Source organism: Orcinus orca, chromosome 10 (genome assembly GCF_937001465.1).
Source record: "Orcinus orca chromosome 10, mOrcOrc1.1, whole genome shotgun sequence".
NCBI lineage: Eukaryota > Metazoa > Chordata > Mammalia > Artiodactyla > Delphinidae > Orcinus > Orcinus orca.
This window is the reverse complement of record NC_064568.1, coordinates 77,114,237-77,129,780: the sequence shown is the minus strand read 5'-3', so window position 1 is coordinate 77,129,780 and position 15,544 is coordinate 77,114,237. Positions and strand designations below refer to the sequence as shown.

At 43.7% G+C, this 15,544-nt stretch overlaps 1 protein-coding gene across 8 annotated transcripts in view; it reads left to right on the top strand.

Moving 5' to 3' along the window:
• The window catches only part of ADGRF5 (adhesion G protein-coupled receptor F5), a 112,084-nt gene extending 96,881 nt beyond the window's left edge, over window positions 1-15,203 (top strand). For 6 of the 8 annotated variants that reach the window (XM_049716328.1, XM_049716327.1, XM_049716331.1 and 3 more), the window contains 7 exons: window positions 1,403-1,611; window positions 4,171-4,350; window positions 5,926-7,317; window positions 8,570-8,611; window positions 8,698-8,757; window positions 9,369-9,453; window positions 11,336-15,203. In XM_049716328.1, coding sequence (XP_049572285.1) covers window positions 1,403-1,611; window positions 4,171-4,350; window positions 5,926-7,317; window positions 8,570-8,611; window positions 8,698-8,757; window positions 9,369-9,453; window positions 11,336-11,415 — 2,048 coding nt within the window. In that variant the 3' untranslated portion in view covers window positions 11,416-15,203. Of the gene's footprint in view, window positions 1-1,402; window positions 1,612-4,170; window positions 4,351-5,925; window positions 7,318-8,569; window positions 8,612-8,697; window positions 8,758-9,368; window positions 9,454-10,633; window positions 10,701-11,335 lie in introns of all 8 variants that reach the window. The other 2 variants (XM_049716329.1, XM_049716332.1) reach the window with 2 other exon arrangements.
• Window positions 15,204-15,544: the final 341 nt, after the last annotated feature.

Sequence of the window (15,544 nt, the reverse complement as noted above, 5' to 3'; positions counted from 1 at the left end):
AAAGGGCTACGTAAAAAGAATCAGAAACTGTCTTTCCCATGCTTTGTCATCACTGAGCCAATATCCCCCTAAATACTATTGTCAAGGTAAAAGGTCGTGATTTGTGGAGTCCTCTCTGTAATAACCAATACCGAAGAACTCTCCTCAGTAGCAACTGAGGGGCAAGTGGATAAAGGATACTCCTGGGCTTGCATCATAAGCAATCCCCTCCCTGCAGAAATCTTCTCTCTAATAGAACCCGCGATGTCTGTAGGATCCATGGCTCCATTACCAAGCTTGTTTGAGTTTACTGAGGGATTTGAGGTCCTTCTCAACATCTGTTGGTATCTGAGCCCTAGACAACAAAGTAGGAAGCCACTGAGAGCTCCCTGTCTCTCTGAGTCACCGTCCCCTGGACCCCACCAAGCACACCTCTTCCAGGGGGCAGCCAAGGTCACTTCTCCACTGTCCCTCCATCTTAGCCTAGACATCATCATGTTTTATCCACTTACCTTTGTTCTGCTCTTCTTTCTTCATACCAAGTCTGATTCCTCTTCTTTTTCCTAATAGAACATTACTTAGGTATTCTAAGATTTTACACAATGGCTAAGAACTCAATTCATGCTAAGTTTAAAAGATGATGAGAGCGGGGGTCTGCTCATCAGAGAGTCAGGGTCCCTTGGAGACTAGAGATTCTGCAATAAATGACATTTTCCCATTCAAGTCTGTCTTGAGTCGAGGTAAAGAAAAGTCATCCTTACGGGAAACCAGAAGGAATAAATGCTTAGGAATGTTGCCCAGAATATTCAGGTCATGGGTGCCTGGGATTTCTGCTACTAATTATATCCTTGGATTAAGGTGGTGCTTCTCAAACTTGCCTGCACCCTAGAATCACCGGGGAAGCTTAAAAAACTGCTGATGCCTGAATTCCAGCCCAAGGGGTTTTGATCTTCTTGGGCTGGAGTGAGCCTGGACATTGGTATTTTCCAAGCTCCTCTGAAGATTCTAATACACCAGAGCTGAGAACCCCTTGGATTAAGTCATTATGTCCCTAAGACCCTTGTTAACCTGCCTGTCTTTCATCTGGATGAGTACACGTCAAGCTCTCATTATTTTCCATGGCTTAGGTTTTACAGGCATCAGAGGGAAGATTCCTGGAGGTCAGAGGTGGGAATGAGGCACTGAGGAAATAAATTCTGTTAGAAAAAGCCAGCGCAGAGTAGAATCGGATTTGCATGGAAAGCCCTAAGGGGCTTTAGAAAATCAGGGGCAAAATAAAGTAATTGGGCAACTCCGAAAAGGTCACTGAAAGGAAAAAAGAAGATGAGTTCAAAGATCAAAGCTCTACCTAAGCCTGACCCTATTTCCACTATCTTTTCTCCTCTCTTCAATTGTCCTTTTTATGTCCATTTTTCCAATGCAGGGGAGAACGTCACATGCCAAGATCCTATCATAGGTGTTGGGGAACCCGGAAAAGTCATCCAGAAGCTTTGCCAGTTCTCTAATGTTCCCAGAATCCCTGGGAGTCCCATTGGCGGGATCATAACTTACAGATGTGTGGGCTCCCAGTGGAAGGTCAAGAAAAACAACTGCATCTCTGCCCCCATAAATACTCTGCTCCAGCTGGCTGAGGTGATTCTTTTTTTTTTTATAAAATGTTGGGGGTAGGAGTTTATTAATTTATTTTATTTATTTTTGCTGTGTTGGGTCTTCGTTTCTGTGCGAGGGCTTTCTCTAGTTGCGGCAAGCGGGGGCCACTCTTCATCGCGGTGCGCGGGCCTCTCACTGTCACGGCCTCTCCCGTTGCGGAGCACAGGCTCCAGATGCGCAGGCTCAGCAGCCGTGGCTCACGGGCCCAGCCGCTCCGCGGCATGTGGGATCCTCCCAGACCAGGGCTCGAACCCGTGTCCCCTGCATTAGCAGGCAGACTCTCAACCACTGCGCCACCAGGGAAGCCCCCTGAGGTGATCCTTAAACACTTGACTCTGAACTCTTGGTGGGGAGGTGTGTCTAGCTGATCCTATTTCTCAGCACTTAGGAAAACGGGCTTTGAGCTGCTTGGTGTTGCTCTCAAAGCTATACTTATTTAATTCCAAAGAAGATGCAACCCTAGAAATGCTGAATATTTTGCTTGAATCCAAATATGGAGGCAGCGAAATACGTGTTCTGCCCTAGGACCAGCTGTACAGCGTCACCTTGACTTCTTAATACCTTGTTTCCATTACCTCCAAGATGGAAGTCGTGTTATCCCCTCTAACTGCTCTCCTTTGAAGAATTTTTATATCAAGCTAATAGCGCTAATCTTTTCAGAAAGGGGAGCAACACAAAAAATAAGGTTCATCAGTCAAAAAAAATAGTTGGGCTTTACGCTTTTACAAGTCTGAGATTTCCTTAATCCTTAGAGGTAGCCTATAGTTATAGAAGGGCCTCGCTGACCTCTCTTACCTAGAATAGAGGTTACTGCCATGTGGTAGGAAAAACATGTTTCACTTCATCAAAATAAATATAAATTACCTCTCATACTTAGGTTGCTGAAAGTTCGAGACGCCTACAATTCCATGAGTTACAATAAATGAGGCAATTAGTGGGGTTATAGCTCATGGTAACATCTTCAGACTGTGAGCTATATTTGGAGCTAACATCTGGTTAGCTCCTAATTCTTGCATCCTGGGAAGAAGGACTGAGAAAAAAAGGGTGATATTGGTTTGCATTTTATCTAATTATCTCTTGTCTCACATCAAATTCCTTAAAATACCGACTATGTATAAAGCATTATTATAGGTGCTATCAGGGTAAAGGGGCCAAATCAAAACTTGACCTCTGATTGGATATGGAATATAGATGTTATATATGTATTAACTGGGGCTAGGATAATCAGGAAGTTCTGCTTGAAAAACGTGGCATCTGAGTTAGACCTTGATGCGTAAAGCATCGGGAATATAAACTATCCCAATTGAGGAAGATAGAAATTATAATTTGAACTCAACATTGGGCCCTGGTCCCAATTCTAGATACTACATACCCCTTCAGTGGAAAGGGGGCATGCTGACCTATCATGCTCCGTCTAATTTATCCATTCAACATATGTTATTGAATACCTACTACATACGAAGTTAAGTGACTATGTTAGGGATTATGGGATATGAGAAGATACAAAGAAATGCAACACGTGGTTCCCATTGTTAAGGAGCTTATCATTTAATGGGAGAGAGATTGAAATTAAAACACAGGATGACATTGGTAGAGATGTCACAAATGTAAATTCCGTTAAGTAAAACAAATACTTCTGCATTCAGAGGAAGAAACTCCCCTGGGTTAGAACACTCATCAAAGTTCTTTATGGAGAAGACCAACTTTTAATTCATTCTTTAATTATAGTGAGGAGTCAGATAGTTAGAAAACACAAATGTGATCATTATAGATAAGGTGACCATATAATTCATCATCCAAACCAGGATACTTTTTACTTTTTGGTTTTTTTGTTTGTGTGTGTGTGTGTGTGTGTGTTTTATTGAAGTAGAGTTAATTTACAATGTTGCGTTAGGGAAAAGAATCTAAAAAAGAATATTTCAGATTCTTTTCCCTTATAGGTTATTACAAAATATTGAGTATAGTTCCCTGTGCTATACAGTAGGTCCTTGTTGGTCCTAATTTTCCCTCCCCCCCTTTCCCCTTTGGTAACCTTAAGTTTGATTTCTATGTATATGGGTCTATTTCTGTTTTGTATATACGTTCATTTGTATCATTTTTGAAAATAAAAGAGGACACTATTTATAATTACACTGGGACATCAGATGTAAACCAGAACTGTCCCAGGAAATTTGGGATAGAAACCTCAGAGTGGCAAATGTGCTTTCATACAGACAGTCAAGTGACAATTTCATGCAACTTTAATCTAGTTCTCTAGCAGTCATATCTACTTCCCTTCCTTTTTCTTTTCAACGAGTCTTCAGGTTGACATATGCTCTACTGTTCCCCTTCTGTGTGTGAGGTCTCATGTAATATTCTATTCTGAAGAGCAAGCACAGTTTAAGAGATAAGTACATTACCTTATGGGATATACTTATGAGAACGGAGGAATCAAAAAGGAAACTCAGATGTGAGAGATTTTTGTCATGGATGTATGAGCAGTATTTGATGACTGATGGGCAAGTTTTTTGTTTTTTTCTGTGTCGGCTTTTGTTTTACTAGGCTTTGATGAAGAGCCCCTCTCAGGATGAGAAGCTCCCTTCATACCTAAAGAATCTTTCCATTAGCACAAACCAGGTGAAACTTGAAGTCAAGTCATTTCCTGGGAGCCTGGGAGCCATTATTAACATCCTTGATTTGCTCTCAACAGTTCCAACCCAAGTGAATTCAGAAATGATGATGGTGAGTTTGCTTAAGCCTTGCAGGAGTTTGGGGTCTTGTCTTTTCATCCCTCAGGACTTGGGGTCAAGAAACATAACTTCTCTCCATTGCAACTTCTTCTCTGTCTTTTCCCGAACAACGCTTTGCCAGCTCCGGCGTTTAGCATATCAGTGAATATTTTCAGTGTACATTTTGGGATCTTAAGATTTCTTTAGAGAAGGTCTGTTTTAGTATCTTCATTAAAAGAGAATGAATTCTTACCTGCTTTCTAAGAAAACTAGGAGTGAAAGGTTTTCAGAATATGTACAAGGTGGGATTCTCAATGGTCTCTCACAAAACATGATCTTTGAAGCAATCCGCATTCTGAGAGCAAAGAGAATTCACCCACCAGAATTCACATGAAGAGACTTTAATGAAGGGATACTTACAGAAGTAAAACCAGGAATTAAAAAAAAAAAAAAAAAAAAAGGCATAAGGCACCCAGAGACCAGCGACATTTAGAAGCCGTTACTACCCTGAGGATTAAGGTGGGAAGGAGAGGAAATAGTGCACCCATAGCGTTGGAGGAGGGGTCACTGAGCAGGAACTACAGTATTGGAAGTATGGAACTATCACCAAAGGTGTGCTGAGAGTGAAATGAAGGTGCAGCGGGTAGCAGGAAAAATATATCTCAGCTTCTTTCTTCTCTCACCCTCTCATCTCCCGCCGATGCTTCTCATTGGCCAAACCCAACCAGAGGTAACTGGCAAGCAGCTTGGGTACCAGGAGTCTAAGGAGCTTATACAGATTTCCTAGGGCTGCTGTAACAAATTGCTTCATTCTAACCTCTGGCTTTGTCTTCACATGACCTTCTCTTCTTCTCCATGTACCTTCTCCTCTTCTGTCTCTTATAAGGATACTTGGATTTAGGGCCCATTTAGGTAATCCAGGTTGATTTTTCTCTCAAGATCCTTAATTACATCTACAAAGATGCTTTCTCCAAATGAGGTTTTCTCCAAATAAGGGCCACCATTCAACTAACTGCAGGGCTCATCATTTCAGAGAACAGAACAAGGCAAAGAAGGGCAGAGAGAAAAAGCCACTTCGCTCCATGGAGAGAAGCCACAAATGACAGTGCCAAGTTTATGGGCGAGAGAATCAAAATGTTGAGCTGAAAAGAAAGATGCCTTTAACAACACTCCCATGGCGTGTTTGATGCTTAGCATTTGAGAGGGTCTTCTGAGACTACCTCACCCTTGCTGGTGAGATACCACCCACCCAAAAGCCTTTACAGGCTTGAGATTTAAAATAAAATAAAACAATTAATAAATATCTCTGTCAGCCTGCTGAGTCGACCTTAGTGAGAGGTGGGGGCAGTTCTCACCGTCACGACTGCTAAGTGTTTAGTAAGTCTCGCAGTTGTGAGGCCCCATCCCCTGCTAATTCCCTCCATAAGAAGGTGGATCAGAGTCCTCCACAGCCTGTGATGCTGCATTTTTCTCTTCTATTTTCTTCTTCCCTGTACCCACTTAATGAGTTTCCAGGGAGATGTTCTCTTCTTCTCTCTTACGATTGAAAACGTTCGGTTGGTTTGATCCCATGCCTTGTCAATTACAGCACGTCCTCTCCACGGTCAACGTCATCCTCGGCAAACCCATTTTGAATACCTGGATGATGTCACAACAGCAAAAGACCAATCAGAGCTCACAGTTACTGGATTCATTGGAAAGATTTTCCCGAGCCTTGCGGTCAGAAGATAGCACCATCTCCCAACCTAACGTTCAGATGAAGAGCATGGTCATAAAATCTGGCCACCCCAAATCCTACACACAGAGCTTTGTTTTCTTAGACTCTGAGCTCTGGGGCAACGTGACTATTAATGAATGCCAGCTGGAACACCTGCAACCAGATTCATTTATCGTCACCGTGGCTTTCCCAACTCTCAAAACCATCCTCGCCCAGGATGTCCCAGGAAAGACTTTTGCAAACAGCCTAGTGATGACAACCACTGTCAGCCAGAATCTAACCGCGCCATCGCCATTCAGGATTTCGATGACCTTCAAAAACAACAACCCTTCGGGCAGGGTACCGAGGTGTGTCTTCTGGAACTTCAACCTCGCCAACCACACAGGGGGGTGGGACAGCAGTGGGTGTTATGTTAAAGAAGTCACTGAGGACAGTGTGTCTTGCAGCTGTGACCACCTCACATCCTTCTCCATCCTCATGTCCCCTGATTCCCCGGACCCTGATTCTCTCCTGAAAATCCTGCTGGATATCATTTCCTACATCGGGCTGTGCTTTTCCATCTTGAGCTTGGCGGCCTGCCTCGCTGTGGAAGCCGTGGTGTGGAAATCGGTCACCAAGAACCGGACTTCCTCCATGCGCCACATCTGCATCGTGAACATCGCGGCCTCCCTTCTGGTCGCCGACGTCTGGTTCATCGTGGCCGCCGCCGTCCACAACTACCGCTACCCGCTCAACCAGACGGCCTGTGTGGCTGCCACCTTCTTCGTCCACTTCTCCTACCTCAGCGTCTTCTTCTGGATGCTGACTCTGGGCCTCATGCTCTTCTACCGGTTGGTTTTCATCCTGCATGACACGAGCAAGTCCATTCAGAAGGCCATTGCGTTTTCTCTCGGCTACGGTTGCCCTCTGGTCATCTCCGTCATCACGGTGGGGGCCACCCAGCCCCGGGAGGTCTACACGAGGAAAAATGCCTGTTGGCTCAACTGGGAGGACACCAAGGCCCTGCTGGCCTTCGTTATCCCAGCACTGATCATTGTGGTGGTCAACGTGACCATCACGGTCGTGGTCATCACCAAGATCCTGAGACCTTCCATCGGGGACAAGCCGAGCAGGCAGGAGAAAAGCAGCCTGTTCCAGATCACCAAGAGCCTTGGGGTCCTCACACCGCTCTTGGGGCTCACCTGGGGTTTCGGTCTCGCCACCGTGTTCCAGGGGAGCAATGCTGTCTTCCATATTGTATTTACCCTCCTCAATGCCTTCCAGGTACGTTCTGCAGGGCAGCGCTCTCAGGAAGGATCTATAATGATAGAAACACAAACAGGGGTAGGAACGGGGAAGGACTTTTGTTCCTAGGAGGCCCTAGCCCTAAAGAACGGTAATGACGAGAAGTCAGTGAAATAGAAAGGGTGCATTCCTCTGCTCCCATGGAACCACATGCCTCTTATCACCTGCATTATAATTTAGTTGCCTATGCACCTCTCTTCTAAGTGCCCTGATAATACAAATAGGAGGAAAGTCCCTTCCCTACACTGGATTTTGCTATTTATCTAACATTATCTTGATGCCGTTTATTATCTCCTAAATGAAAATACCACCGTTAAACCAAACAATCTCTCCAGTTAATTTCCACTAGCATTAAACGAGCCCTGCCTTGGTGAGGTCAGGGGCAGCGTCTGTCTTATTTATCAGTACATTCCTAGTGCCTGCAAAGACCTTGGCACAGACTAGATGCTCAGTCATGAGCACCTTGGCAAATGCAATGAAGGCTCTGTACCACATGGTGGGTTCTCAGGCAACATTTTTCTGAAGGATGAAAGAATGAATGCTCTAAGGTAGACATTTTGCTCCATTATGTGAAAATGAAAAAGACATTCTCTTTGCTCTCCAGCAGCATGTAACTATAATACAAGCCACGTTGTTAGGTGGGCTTTAGCAGAGGTACAGACAACAAGCCTTTGGAGCACAGGGAAGGGGATGCTTAATTCTGATTCAACCAGTGGTAGGCCTAGGTCCCCATGAGCTGGTGAGGATCCAGGGCATCTGGAGGTGATGCCGAGACGTTGCCCTAGATGCTAACGCCAAGACCATGCAAATTCTAACTTCTGCTACTGGGCCCATGGCTCCAAACTCTAAGGCTCATGTCTAATGATGTTTATAATATGCCTTGACTAGAAGGGACTGATTATTCCACCTCATGCCCTATGTTCTCATCACAACTACATGAGGGCTACTGTAGACATAAGAGGTATGTTTAATAACATAACCAGCAGGATCTCCAGCGCACAATTGGGTGGAAATAGGGAAATTGAAAATATCCTTATGACATTATAACATCAGAGGTCCCTTGGTGTGGACCTACTACATCATTGTCATCTACTGGACCATAAATGCAGATGTGGAAAGAGGTAGTACAAATTCTATAGCAGGTGAACAATACTTCCTGGTTTGCTAGACTACAATGTGATTAATATAATTAATATGATTAAAATGCACTTCTTCCCAATTCTTTTTTCAGGGATTATTCATTTTACTCTTTGGATGCCTTTGGGATCAGAAGGTAAGAACAGTGACCGTCATGATTCTAGAAAAGTCTAAATTGCAGTGACATGTTGAGTTGACAATGGCTTCTTTTAAATGATGCAGGTACAGGAAGCCTTGCTGAATAAGTTTTCACTGTCGAGATGGTCTTCACAGCACTCAAAGGTAAATACTTCCTTTGTAGAGACTTACACAAACCCCTCTCTCTCCACTACCAGTTATAACATAGATTATTCTACTGTGTTTTCTTCTTACCTGATTCTGCCTATTAAACATAGTCATGGAACAGAACTAGCATTAAGATGCTGTCCCCACATCTTTAAATAGAGGTTACAAATAGCACAGATAATATCAACTGGAGGTTAAAACCAAATTTCAATGAGAAGTACTCTTCTGGGGAAACTCAAGGCCATAAAGAACAAAATTTGAAGAATAATGATGAATAGAATTTTCTGTAGTTCATCTTGGAAGATAACTATTGCACTTAAATATATTTGTTTTCCTATGTCAGAAGATAGTAAACCCTATCGAACAGTAAAAAATGTATTTGGAAGCTATTTCCCTCCTACTGGTGGTGATGTTACAGTGTTTCAAAAGGTGGCTCCCCTGCTTAGTTTGTCTGAAATAGAAATTCATGCTCATCCAGGCTCTCTCCTTAAAGTGAAATGAAAGATGCAGTCAGTGACCACCGGCAGGCAGCAAACGAATCATCCTACAGATCAAAACTGGGCCTTGGTCTAACACGTTTGCTGTGTAATTCTTCTTTTCTTTTCTAGTCAACATCCCTAGGTTCATCCACTCCAGTATTTTCTATGAGTTCTCCAATATCAAGAAGATTTAACAATTTGTTTGGTAAGACAGGTACGTGCTGACCTCTAGATGTTTCCTGGCTTGACCTAAACATATTTCCCTGGGGGGAATCTCACGCCCCTACTGTCCCACTGCCCACTTCATGGCATTGACCCATAATGACCTTATTTGGGGCAGAGGTTAAGTACTTGCTTATATTTTCCCAAACACCCAAGGGGTTGGTACAGAGGGCAGTTGCCTTCAACCTGTGGAGAGCTCTCCATAAAAACTGTATCCACCGTAAAACTGGGAACTGTAAATTGCTGGACTGGTCAAACACGGTTCTCTTCTATTCCTGTTGTATAAGAATAGGTCGGTCATGTTTATGGGTTACAGGGCAGCGAAGAATATATTTAGAGAATCCTACCATAGGATCCCATGCTGTGAGTTTCATTTCCCTTTTTTTTTCCCTTTTCTTTTTTTGGAGTGTGCTTCTTTTATACATCGACATTTATAAAACTGTGCATACATATGAGGGATCACCCAAGTTAGCCGTTCTATTAGGGGCGTGGCGCAGTGAACGTTTCCTCCTTGTAGACATAAGATAAAGAATGTTAATGACTTTGGGGAGTGGGTTTCAGCTGTTCTGGCAAGCTGAAACTCCTGTCCCATGTCACCACCACCTCCTCCCCTTAGGAAAATAGGCACCAGACTTCCTTTCAGCTCCTCAAAACTGAACAAACCTCACAAATGAAGACATGTATCAAATGTATCAAAAGCCTTCCTGACTAAAGCTTTTCATATAAAGCAACTTTTGAGAATGCCTATTAATTATTGAAACTCCAGAGAACTTGGTGTTTTGAGCTTCATTTTGATGCATGGCTCGTGAAACTGGAGGACCTTCACTTTTGATTGGACCTGTTGTGAAATGATCAGATCTCCAGGGTCTGTTAGAACTATTCCCTTTGGCCAGCACTGTCCCCGGATCATGTTTATCGTTTGCATTAAAGCAAGAACAGTGAAAACTCTGTGAAACGATTCCACAGAATCAGAATTATGCAATATGTAAGGTCAGTAAAATGTATTCATTGTTTCTGAGCCAGTCAGGTCAAGAGTTGGGGTCCTGTTCCCGAGGTCTCGGGGCCTAAGGGCCCCGGCCATTGCCACTTAGCCTTTCAGGGTCATTAATGCAGATCCAGGTTGGCCTATCTGAGGGGTCCATAATCACTGTAACTTTGGTTTGTGTTGTCAGCAGCGACAAAGGGCCCCCCAGGCAATGATGGAAACCTTGTTAGCCGTGGCAGTCCGCCCGTCTGATGGTAGGGTGGGGCACTGTGTCGCTTCCCCTGCCCAACACACAGCCCGTACCGTCCCCGTGTTCAGTCCCCACCCCCCTGCTGACACGAGCCTGTGCAGTAGCTCGCGGGCCACCCGCCCTGCTACACTCATCCTCAGCGCTCTTGTTGGCATTCTCTGACTCCTGCTGCTTTTTCGGTCCTGCCTTTTCTTCTCCTGTAATTTTCTCTTTTCTTTCCTTTTCTCCCTTTGCCCAGCTCAGTCCCCAGGCCCCTCCCAAGAGCTTCCCAAAGTCACACCAACCCAAAGGGACCAGGGATATTCCCTCCCACGGATGCCTCCAAGCCAGTGCATGTGGTGGCATGCAGAGGGCTGCCCCTGTCGCGATCTCCCTGTCTTTTGTAGAAATCTGGCTGCTGGTATGATGTGAAATAGTTAGTGCTTGTCTTGTCGGCCGCCACGCATGCTTGAGAACAGCTTTGTTTGTTCTCCAGGACTTCTGGGTCTGGGGAGGAGGGCAGGCATGTGTTCCTATCCAGGCATGGCCTGAGCTTACCTGGCTCCTGGAGTAGAGCGCCCCCTGGTCCATGAGCAGAGGTTCACACCCTGGTAATCATGAAGACTTGGCCTTCAGCTGAGCTGCTGTTCTGTTTTTCAGGAACATACAATGTTTCCACCCCGGAAATAACCAGCTCATCCCTGGAAAACACATCCAGTGCTTATTCATTGCTCAACTAAGAACAGGAGAATCCAGCCCATGGAACCTCTTGGGGAACAGTGGACGTTCTCTGAAAAAGAGATCCTTACCAAGCCATGGATAAAATGTTTTCTCCGCAGGCTTCAGGGAACAGATGCTGAAGAGACTTTTTCATTAGGGAAGGGGCTTTCTTTTGTAAATACAGACTAAAAGGAATTGTTACATTTATGTTGCAGCCCTACCCCCACCCCTTGTGTGATACCGAATGTGTATAGTATTTAAGTGAAACTCAAGCCAACTTCTCTGTCTATATTGTAAAATAGAATTTCAGAGACATTTTTACTTTTCACACCCTGGGCCCAAAGATAAGCTTTGATTAAAATAATAAGTGAAAGGCTAGGACCTAGGAAATACTTCAGTGAATTCTAGGAAGGAAGGAAGGAAGGAAGGCAAGAAGAAAGGAAGAAAGAAGGGAGAGATGGAGGAAACTAGAAGGAAAAGAAAAAAATAGAGAACAACATAAGGACCATATTTTAAGATTTCCATGTTAATGACCTAATACAATTGCTTCTCAGGTGCTGCAACACTGAAAATTCAAAAATGACTCCAAAATGGAAATGGAAAATTAGCCGTGGAGAAACTTCAATATCTTCCTGGTATTTCCTTAGTTAAGAGGGACCAAAAAAAAAACAAAAGCAATGAAAAAATTAGGGAGGAAATTATATCAAAGATGCTTTCAAGTGGATGATAATATTTATAAGAAATTCATGGAAGAAGACATGATTCTCCTGATGCTAAACATATACACATATGCTACTGTATGTTAAGGTTGGAGCTAAGTGGAATGAATAGACAGAGAAAGTGTGATGGCCATGCCTTATTAGATCACAGCAGACCAACTGCTGATTACACTTTTATAGTTTAGCAGAAAAGGCTTATGTTTTGCTTCCACTTTTTGAAAGCAAAAAAAATATATTTTTATATCCATTCATTTCCAAATGTGATATATTGCACTGAAATACAGAAGCCCCCTCTACTGTCATATATTAACAGCTTTAACCAGGTACTTTTCTGTGCATGATAGAATAGATTTTCATGACCTTACAGCATTGTATATTATTATTGTTGTAGTTACTGTGGATTTAGGGGCCCTGGGTGTGTTGTATAGCTCTCTATGTATTAATTCTTTCAGTTCCTAAGTTCCTAGACCAATATACATTAAGAGTTTTCTACTGTCTAATTCGTGTTTATTTCAACCACGTGGAAATCTTCTAGAAAGAAATTTTACAACCAGCTAGTCTGTGCTTCTGATGACACTTTACCTTGATGAACAGATGGTGAAGATTGTTTGTGAATTATGTGCATGTGTGTATTTTGCTTGTGTGTGTGCAGTTCATAAAAATACAAAGATTAAAATAGCATCCTTATCAAAGTTAACCACGTAATGCCGTGGAGCAACTAAGCCCGCACGTCACAACTACTGAAGCCCGTGTGCCTACAGCCCGTGCTCCGCAACAAGAGAAGCCACGACAATGAGAAGCCCACGCACCGCAATGAAGAGTAGCCCCCGCTCGCCACAACTAGAGAAAGCCCGTACACAGCAACAAAGACCCAACGCAGCCAAAATAAATAAATTAATCTTAAAAAAAATGTTAACCATGTACCGTAGCCACAGCAACCGTACATTCCAAATCAAAGTCGGATCCCAGGGAGACAGTGAAACAGAATAAAAATGTGGGGCTTCTCTGAAAATGTGGGTTGTGTGGTCTTCATAAGGACAAATTTAAACGGGTCCAACCACCAGGAAGAAAGGCCAAAAGAGTCCGAGATTCAGCAACCATTTATTTATTGAGGTTGGAAAGAGTATTCTGTAAATGTTTTAACTCTTTAAAATCTCTTCCGTTTATTTTAAATTTTAAATTCCATTTTCATCTCTCTTTTCTTTATGGAGAGGGGGAGGTGAGACAGAAGTCCTAATGTTTCAAGGAAATGAACTCTTTTTTCATACCTATTCACAAACGACGCAGACATCTACGCCCACATTTGCCTGCAAATTGTCACATCATTATCCCAGCTGAATAGTTCATTATTTAAAGTCCCTAAAGGAAATGATTGTCAGGCTTAACATTTTTCAGGGAATGATCAACTTTGGGCAGAGTTTGGTACTTAGAAGACAGACCCAGAGGTTAGGAGGATGAACTGAATTAGATTTAGCTATTAGGGAAAGCACGGCGTTGCTGCTGTGGCCTCTGGGGTTCTATCAGTGTGGACTGAGGCAGGGTTAGACAGTATGTTAACACGGCCACCTTGATGTGATCGGCCAGGGAAAGCACAGCACCCTGGAGGCTGTGGGTCTCGTGTTCAAAACCACAAAGTGACAAGAAACACTGACCTTCCACCCGCTTCTGTAGGGATCCTTTGGGAATCATTGTGTTTGACTTTGTGAAGGGGACCTCTGTAATGACAGGAGCCTTCAGCAGGGCTCCCCAGGACGTGGATCTGGCTCTCTCTCCACGTTGATTACCATGGGGCGGGGGCACGTTCACTACCCCCAGCACACACACACACACAGAGGTGTGCACGTACCTCCCACCTTTCAAGTCACAGCGCCGGATCCAAGTCCCAGGAAAGCTATACAAACAAAAGATTGGAGAAAGACAATAACTGCTGGTTTTCTGCTCAACTGCAAGACACATAGTTCAGCCACTGCTCTTTGCCAAGATCCTAAAATAAGCAACAGAATTCAAAATTGTAAAAAACAGTGGTCCGTGAATCTGTAAATTACATGAAAGCCGGAGCTGTGCTTGGCCCCAAGGTCACCAGTTCTCAATCCGCAAGGATTCCGAGGCTTTTCACAGCAGATTTCCGAGGGAAGGGAGAACATGGGCTCTGGTTTTGATACAAAGTGAGATATGGGGTCAACTTCACTTGGAAAGTGGGCAATACTTTCCCCACGTCCCTGAAATCTCTCAGTGTATAAAGTCCGTTCCATGGGCCAAAACCTTCTTGCATTAAGGGATGTTCTACGAAGTCAGTTTCTTGCAAAGGGATCTGTGCTAATGCTTCAGAGGTTGTGAGGTTGGAGCATTCACCAATGAGCAATGAATATAAACTACAGAAATATTCTAAGCCCAGTATAATATTCTAAGGCCAGTGCAACACATCATCTCTTGAATGAGTCATGTATCTGCCATCCTCCTTCCCATGCCTTACTGTTTACTTGGAGAAAGAGGTAAATACAGGTCCATGGGGATTTCAGGATGTAGGTTGCTAAGGCCAGAAATTAAGAAGCACTGTGGGAAGTCATAGCCCTTTGTGGTTTATCTAGGGACCTTCAGAGAGGTTGGAAGACTGAAAAAAAAAGTTTCATGGAGACGAGAAAGATTATAGCAACCAGCAAGAACAGGTGGGGGAAGGAGTTATTCTGAGGCAAGTGGAACAGAAAGTCACGACCATTTGAGAAGACAAAAGGAAACAAGTGTGGTCATAGAAATGCCATGTAGGTGGAATGCATTTTATTTGTGGCAGGTGAAGGTGATGTTAAATGGGGCTCTGCACCCCTAAGAGAAAGTCAATAACTCAGGCCAACAGAACTCTGATTCCCTGAGTGTCCAAAATAAAGGAGGGGCTTTCAGTGGGTCTGTCTCTCTCATGTATTTTCTGAACGCCAGTGAAAATAGTGTCTCATCATTTCAAAGATGTTAGCTTTGGAATGAGATGCTACAGGTTTCTAATTTATAACTTGGGATTTTCAGCCGTGTCTTAATAGCATGCCAGCATACAGCTCTGTGTCTTTTCTGTGCTTATAACAATAAAAATCTAACAAGATCTAGTGAAGTTTTCTTTATATAAATTGTCTGTGCTCTTGGAATAGGCTACTGCTGTTGTTTCAGGCTTCCCCACGTCCACCAGAATTTAATTCCGTCTTCTTCAGTGAATGGTCACATCTATTCTCCAGGTATGGGGGCGAGGGTGAGGGGTGTCAGAAATTCACAGCTGAGCTCAGCTGGCTGACAGAGCTGATGTCTTTCCTCACACCATCCACACTCCCACTCAGCATGTGGAGTCCAGAAGCTTAAGAGGCTTTAAACAGGGGACCTGGAAGTAATGCTTTCAGGACCTGACTGTCTGGGAAACAAATAAACAAATGCCTGTTCTGACATTTGGATG